This window comes from Falco peregrinus, chromosome 3 (genome assembly GCF_023634155.1).
Source record: "Falco peregrinus isolate bFalPer1 chromosome 3, bFalPer1.pri, whole genome shotgun sequence".
NCBI classification, from domain to species: Eukaryota; Metazoa; Chordata; class Aves; order Falconiformes; family Falconidae; genus Falco; species Falco peregrinus.
In genome coordinates, this window is record NC_073723.1 from 75,699,965 (window position 1) to 75,708,371 (window position 8,407).

The 8,407-nt window shown below is 40.0% G+C and overlaps 1 protein-coding gene across 2 annotated transcripts in view; it reads left to right on the forward strand.

The window, feature by feature from the left end:
* TERT (telomerase reverse transcriptase) overlaps nucleotides 1-5,245 on the forward strand; it is a 34,205-nt gene extending 28,960 nt beyond the window's left edge. For both annotated transcript variants that reach the window (XM_055800149.1, XM_055800150.1), the window contains exons 15-16: nucleotides 155-292; nucleotides 4,748-5,245. In XM_055800149.1, coding sequence (XP_055656124.1) covers nucleotides 155-292; nucleotides 4,748-4,851 — 242 coding nt within the window. In that variant the 3' untranslated portion in view covers nucleotides 4,852-5,245. The remainder of the gene's footprint in view (nucleotides 1-154; nucleotides 293-4,747) is intronic.
* The last annotated feature ends 3,162 nt before the right edge of the window (nucleotides 5,246-8,407 follow it).

Genomic DNA, 8,407 nt, shown 5'->3' on the forward strand with positions numbered 1-8,407 from the left:
TTCAGTTTTGTTCTCTGCTGATATAGAAGACTTCATTGACTACACGAGTTTTTAATAAAAGCTGTTGGAGTAATTTTATAGAAAGATAGGATAGGTCAGACACTTCTTAATGCTCATCATTTTCAGTGACATTATTTTCCTGTTCTGTCTCTAGGTGTTACTTTAGGTAACAAACGTGCATCTGGTGCGTTCCCTTCTGAGGCAGCAGAATGGCTCTGCTACCATGCCTTCACTGTCAAACTGGGAAACCACAAAGTTATCTACAAATGCCTGCTTAAGCCCCTACAAACCTGTAAGTATACTGTTATTTTTACAGTTTGAAATATGGCTAATGGTAATAAAATTTGGAATCTAATGGCTTTTTAAGGTTTTCTTATCGTAAAATGTTGTTCTAAAATGTACATTAATGAACTTTCTGATTTTAATCAAATTTGCTAAGTATAATAGGCAAATTGAAATGGTACATTTTTCAGCACTGCAGGTTCTAGAGCCTTGTTCTTATGGGACAGTTGTTGATACTTGGCACTCAGTAAGTTTGTGCAGTTCAGCTTAATTAAGATTGGGTCAATCATATAAGCATTCTCAGCAGGTTTAACTGAATGAAATATGAATGCTTAGATTTCTATTTTTAAAAATGTACTTAACTGGCAACTAAGTAAGTGCATCCCACAATAAGAACTCTTACCAAAAAAGTGTCACTGGGATTGCTTTGAAACAGAAGCACTTGCTGCGCTGAGTGTGCTGTATTGGAGTAGAGTTGAGTGGTGTCAACAAATCTCTGACTCTCCTACTCGGTGGAAGAAGCTGTCTGTGTACCTGGCCTCTGGGGAGCTCTCTCTTTGATCAGTTGTGCGGTCTGTCCCCAGGCCAGCCACAGAAATAACAGAAGTTTCAGTTCTGAGTTATTAAAAGTGAGCAGCAGTAGGTTTTTCTGAAACAATCAATCCTGTTGAATTCAACTGCAGTCCAGGGCAGATTCACAACAGTGACTGTAATTTGCACTCCAAGTGAGTCATCACTTGGGCAGTTTTATTATATGGTACAGAGAAATTCTTTGGTCTGGTTCCAGAATGATCCCTATTTGATTTGAAATGCATCCCAAGCTTCCCTCGACACTGCTGAAGCCCACTGTCCCATAAGGAGAGCAGTTCTGCTTTTGGAAGTAAGCATTTCTTTCATGTGTCAAAGGCTTGCAGCAGCACCGAGTGCAAACAAGTCTGGGTTTTGGTGGTACAGTGTGGATGTATCAAAGATGACACAGACATTTACAACAAACAGACTGATGGCTGGGATTGCACCAGGCATGTTCCTGACAGCTATGGACTTTCTGTATGGAGCAGAACTCCAGCAGCCTCTCCCAGAGAAGCTCCTTCTCTGAGTTACTCATTGACACCAAAACCAGAGGCACCATGCTTGATCACTGCTGCTGAGAAGCCAGTTCTGTTCAGCCCTTCTAGAAGTACCAGGGGAAGCAGACCTGCCTCCAGGAAAGGAAGAGGTGACTGCTTGCTTCACTTGGAGAGGACAAAAACTGAGGAACTGAGCAGAGAATGCAGCAGTCACACCCAGCAGAACAGCAGCTTCTCTGGGAGCTGTGTCACTTCTCTAAGATCCATATAGAGCACATCTGAGTTTTCATCTCTAATGCTGAAGGTTTTGCTCTTGGGATCTTTGACTGGCGGACCATAATCCAAGCCAAAGGCCACCCATCTTTCTCTGTGCATGCTTTGCTGTTGAATCTGTTCAGGGTAGAGGTGCAGCCCCGGGCAGCTTTATCGTTAACCAGTACCTCGTCTTCCATGGGTGTGTGCATCTGCTGTAGAAGTAGTCTCTGTTGTCCAGAAAATCATGCCACCACAGGTACCAGGGAGAATGGGCTGGGAAGCAGAAGCAGAATTTTCCTTGTTTGAGTAATGGTTGTTGTTAGGTTCCTTCTGCTGTACCTGTACAGCACCTTGCCTCACCACAATACTGACTCGAAACTTACATGTGTTCAGGCCTAACTCTGTACGCAGAGTTTCTAACCCAGAAGGAAAAGCTGACCATCTTATTAGTTGGCTTCTCTGGCAGTGAGAATTGCCCTTGCAGAAATGGAATAACCTTGCTTTCTAAATTTCTGGGGAGAACTATTGATGTTGTACTTGCTAAGTATTGTGGGGGTGGAGCAGGAAAAGACCAAAAGCAAGTAGAAAATTAGTAGCAACATGCTCTTCAAAAGAGTTATTTCCAGCTATTCTTTCATAAATCTTACTTTCTCTGAGGCAGAATCCATAAAGCCAAGACAACTCTCTTTATCTACAAGGCCCAGTTTCTTTTGGAAATACCTGAGATATCAAGTACACTGCTGAAAGATCAAGGGTTCAGAGGTCTTTGTTTAATGGCTGTTTAAACAATTAGCAGGCTGTGACTTGTTTTTATTGCAAAACTTTTAAGATGGAAGCTTTTTCTGTGATGGCCCAATCTCTGAGAGATCTCAATTTGCTTATAGCCCCTGGAAATCATACCCGTACTTCCACTAGCCCTGTTCTGTCGGTGCTGCAAGGGTTCATACAATACTTGGTGAAGCACTTCTGTAGTTGCTATTCTTACAAAAAGCACCCAAAACATCTACTAGGTAGTTTGGCAGGAAGCTAGCTGTTTGGCATCAACTTGTCATGCAACTTTCTTACCAGTGACTGTTATTTTGAGAGCTGCTTTGACTGCAGGTATATTTTTTTCACACCTGCCTTTCTCCTTCCTTGAAGATTTGGTTGAGGTTTTAAAAATCATTTCAAACTGTTTTTGAAAAGGAACTGAGAAGGCACTAGGTGCTCCACCTAGGGGCTGAGCAGAAGGAAGGTGAGGCATCAGTGTACTGGTACTGGTACTGTAAAGATGTACAAAGACATCTTGTGATCGGTAGTGATGAGTCATGTGCACACCATTGGTGTGGACATGCATCATTATCTCCATGTCTCCAAGATCTCTGATCATAGATAAAGACTTTTCAGTCACCTGACTGCATGTGGTGTTTATATATGTATTTTCTTCCAAATTTAATAAGATACTAAGTTTCCCAGTCCTGCAGGAACACAATCCATGTAAAGAGACATCGATAGGTAGTTTTCTGTTCAGTCTTACAAGTTAGTTTTGTTTGGCCTGCATCAGACTTATTCCTGGGTAATGTTGTTGTAATCAGAACATCACACTGTAAGAGAAGGTTAGTACAGAGCTGAGTATTATGTAGAGATACTGGAGTTAATTTTAAACACTGTTTTAAATTTTGTCTTACTTCTGGAAATCAGGTAGCATGTGTGGATGTCAGAATAGCTGTGAGAGGGAAGTCACTGATTCTCGGGTGTGTTCCTGTAAAGTTGCTTCAGGATCTCTATATGGCACAGCAATCTGTAGCACAGAGATAACCAAGGCTGGTCATAGCGCCTGTGTTGACTTAACAGCTATACTTCTTGTTGTCATTTCAGAGTTTGTATCAGCTATATAAAACCCATTACCCCTGTTGATCATGTTGTTGACAGGTATTAATATAAACTTAATTCTTTTTCTTGTGTCCCTGCATGTGCCCTTCCATTACTCCCTGTGGGAATCAATACCAAGCTCACAGGTTTTGGGGAGGAAGTTCTTCCCACTATTCCAAAACCTGTTAAATATGAACATCAGGGGCTTGTCAGTATGAGCAGTCATCATTCTTCAGTTAAGTATTTAAAACATAGTTACTGTTTAACATCCTTCCTATTATGACCAGTGGGGAAAGGAGCAAGAGTTTTTCCTTATCATGATAAGATATAAATACATCATCTATCTTATTTCCAAATACAGAACAAATGTTTATTGAGCACTTCTGCCCTTTCTGCACCATGCACAATTTTGCCAACTCTGTTTAGGTAATGGACTCAAACTGTTGCTAGGATTTTACATGTTCTTCCTAGTCTTGAAAAAGTTCTTTTTATTGTCTAGAATTCTAGAGTAGAGAATTCTACTGTTGAGAGTAGACTCAGTGATCTTCTGTCTTTAAAAAATTTTGTATCCTTTTATAAAAAATTGCATTCTTAAGAGCCTTGTTTAGTCTCCAAAATATTCCACTATAAGGGTGGCTTTCGAGTTAGCCTCTCTTTTCTTACAAGGAAACAACAGAGAGAATTGCTATTGCCAGTCTTACAGCAAAAGGTGCATTTTCCACATTATTTTGTTTAAATCTTTTTTTGTGTATGTCAGTTCCAAGTATAGGCTACTTTGATGACATATCTCAAAGCAGAGGGGCAAAGGAACAGTTTGTGCATACCTTCCTGCTGTAGGTAAACAGCAGCAGCCAGATAAGGACCTGTCCCTTGTGTCCATTGCTCAAAATAGGGTCTTTCAAAGTAACTGTAGTTTGACAGAAGGCCTTTTTTTTTTTTTGGTGGATACAGTTATTCAATAAATGGTCTTTAACACTTTTCAATAAAATTTCAAAATTCTTAAGTTCAAACAAAGGAAGTGTAACAAGGACATAGTAGGAGGACTTTGCTCTGGTTTTTCTTAGTTTGTTAGTGTTTTCGTGTATGATTTTTAACCTTTTTATTAGCCTGATTTAAGGGCAGAAGAATAGTAGTATATTTTATCATAGCTTTTTATATCCCCACATTCCAGGTGTTCCAACTTTTTAATTGGATTCAGCTAGTATTGATTTCATTACTTTATTAGCATTTTCCCTAAAACAAAATTGTTAGTTACTTGCAGTAGTAATGATTTTTTTCTGATATTTTGGTAGGTAAGATGCAGCTATGCAGGAAGATCCCAAAGGATACTATGGCACTACTGAAGACGGCAACAGAACCATCTGTTACTCAAGATTTCAAAACTATCATGGATTAACTGGTTGAAGTTTATTTCATAATTCTTCCAGGTTTGAAAATAAATGCTATGTTTTTAGATGACTTTTCTCTGTAGTTTATTTTGGTAAAGTGGACCAAAAGCAACTTCACTCAGAAGTTTTTCATGTTTGTTTCTCAGGTACCACACAAGGACTTAAGAAGAGCATACAGTTTTGTTAATGCCTTCTTGTTTGTGTTTATCTTTAAATTCACAGGCTATTCAAAGTAATTTACTTGATTTTGTTCAGTAATTCCCATCTTCTTGAAGAAGGCGTCATTAAACTATGTTCTGTACGAACAGATCTACTTTCTTGTTTCAGTGTGTTTCTGAAGAGCTGTTCTTTGCTTCTCTGTGTTGCAGACTATAATAAATTGTCTGGTTAATTTTAATAACATTTCCTTGTCTCCAGTATCTTTATTTTATAGTAATCTTTAACATCCTCCCCAGCTGTGTTATGTCCTGAAAGACAGTTTGCACAAGGCAAGTGCATTTCATGGCACTACCTAGCAAGATGTACAGGTTAGAAATTTTATGCAACAAATACAACAAATATGCCAAAATTTCAGTGTCAGAGCTGGTTGTATTTAATGTATGGTTTATGTATTTTGAGTACTTGGTGATATTTTTAATACAGTGATGTACAGAAAGATGGTGGTGCCTACACAACAAAAGTTCTTGATTAGATAATACACCAAGTGGATGCCTTTTCTGTTAGCATTTCTTGTTCTTTATTTAGGTTTTATCTTTGGCTCTAATGTTACTGAAGTAGTGTCTAGCCCTGGTGTTGATGCATTGTGCACAGCTGAATTTTGCCCTGTGGCTGCTTTGATAAACCTGCCCATATGTGTTTTTTTCCCTCTTCCAAGCTTGTGTGTTTAATTTGCATTGCTTTAAGGTAGAGATATTTTTCTATCTCTGTTATAGGCTGAATAGCAGCTACTGGGAGGTCTTATCAAAGCAGATGGAGGATATCTTGCTGGAGTGAAACACAGTGTAGGCAGTGTTACTCAGTAGGTGTTTTCAAAGGATTGACAGACAACCACCACACGGGGGTTGATAACACAGCTCCTAGAAGCTGATTTGCAGTATTGCAGTCTGTCCCTTAACATCATAACTCAGTTCAAACTGTCAAAACATAGTCAGTCAGTCATACAAGTTGGGGTTTTTTCTTTCTGTGAAGTGGCACCGTTAGATAAAAATAAGATAAACAGTGCCATAGAACAATGGCTCCTACTAGATTAGAGAGCAGGTGAAAAACAGCCCAGTTGCTCCCCAGCCAGCCGCTCAAACATTTAAAACCCTCCGTCCCCACAATGTTCTGCAGTGGTACTGGTGTGAGGGAACACTATCATGGGCAGTGTTGCGTAAGAGAGGCCTGGTGGTTCAGGAAGCTTTATTTTGTTGGATCATGTGGCAGGAAGAGCCAGCAAGGTGCTCCAACGAGCATCCCTTGGCAGGGATGAGACGCGCACTTGGAGAACTTCTTGCACTTTGGCCGAAGCTGTTCCTCCTACCTGTGGCCATTCATCCTTCACCTGGACTTCCTTCAGCTGTGCATTCCTTGCTTCCTGCTTCACTTCCCCTCCCTGTTGTAGAAGTTGTGGGTGATACACATTTTGACTCTTTACCACTTACTGTGTGGGCCTTGTGCATTTTGCGTGTCATGCTGAAGAAGGCTGTGCTGGTGCGTAGCAGTAGGGATGAAAGCCTGCTTAATTTGTCCTGGTCCTTGTGTTCTGCATGAACCTTCAGAGAAGGTTGAGGCAAAGGAGCCCGCTTATTTCCTGGAAGCCAACGAGCATGCCTATTTTGAAAAAATGGTCTGGAATAGGGGTTGGGCAGCCTGAAATGGTACATCATGAGCCATGATCCTACAACACAAATCCATACAGTGAGGATGGCCCCCTGGGAAGAGCAGAGAGCCTTTCTGCAGTGAACAGATGTCCCAAGGCAAGCTTGCAGGGTGTTCAGAGAGTGTCCTGGATAAATGAGGTAGGTAACTGGAGCAAGAGCAGTGCTGAACTGGTCGGTGTTTCAGAAAGCATCGCAGATAGGTGGGCTTGGGAGGACTAGAAGAAAACCTCTCTGCTACCATCCAAGAGCAAGGTAGTTACAGGTAGATTTGCTTCTGAGCCCTTGAACTTTGATTTTTCCCATGTAAGCCAAAACATGCTTTATTTCATAAGTTTTAATGTTAAAGATGGAAGTTTTTAATGTCATTCAGTGTGCTCCCTTCTAGAGAAGGATGTGGCTTTTTCCACTTTAAGGCTCAGTTAAGGTCCTGTTTCCAGCATCAGTTGCTTCTTTATGTGGATTCCACAGGATGCTGCAACATGGAGAATGAAAGAAATGTAAACTTCACCAGTGGCTTAATTAGCCCATTTTTGCTCGGTATCACAATGGATACTGTGATAATATAAACTGCTGATGTGGTCTTGGTTGAAGATATGATTTTATAAATATGCATAAAGCTTAATGCTTGCAGTTTTCTGAGCTGATGATTGCCTTTCCCCATAACTACTTGCTGAGTCATCAGTTTTAAACAGTAGCTGCTGTTTCTGAAGGCTCTTTATAAACAGGTGCAAATACAATGCAGAAATTGCAGGAGAAGACTTAATTTTAAAATACCTTCCATTCAAGAAAGCAAGTGAAAATAAAGCTGAAACTAGTATGTGTTTTAGCAAATGGAGAATTTGGTAATTTAAAGAAGAAACTTTTACTTAATTCTTTCTGTGGCTTATGACAATTGGAAAAAAAAATGCTGTGAGTCTATGTGTAAGGAATAGATTAAACATAGCAGTGGCATAGACTTAATGCTCTAAAATGAGATGTTTATACTGTTGTGAAGGTAGAAATACTCCATAAAGCTATTTCTGTATGAAGCTGTTCTAGATTAAATAGTGCGATACATGGTGGTGGTAAAATATTTTCTACATAATTGGCAGCAAGGTAGTATGTTAAACAGCAACTGCTGATAGGAAACTTTGGGATTGAATAACTTGAATCTGGAAATATTAAAAGAATTGGCTTAGGAGCATTCTGAACCTGTAACGTGGATTTTCAACAATCATTGGAAAGTTGGGAAAACTGCGAAAGATTTGAAGGTTGGGGGGAAGGTTAAGATTGTCACAGTATTTAGGAGGAGGTAAGTAGAGAGATTTGAGTGCTAAGCCATTCAGTGTGACTGCACTATGCAACCTATATTGCAAACGCTGCAAACCACTGTGCAAGTCTGCTTGCTGGAGGCTTTATATGAGGAGGAAGGATGACAGTGCTGAAAATTTATCTTTAGTCTCTATCTCTTCAGGGCTGAGAGGGAGGAATTTGACAGAAGCCCCTCTAGAGAAAATTGTAGCGTGTGGATGCGTCCATCAAAACACATCCTTCTCCCACTTCTTCATTTTGGGAGGAGATTAGGGACTGTGAATCTCAATTTGAGGTAGGTATCAAATTTTGCAATATAGGGAACTGCCTGTGTTCCAGGAGGAATATGCTTTTCTCTCTTCAGCTTTTTTCTGTTTATTATTTTATTATAATTTGGGTGCTTCCTTATTTA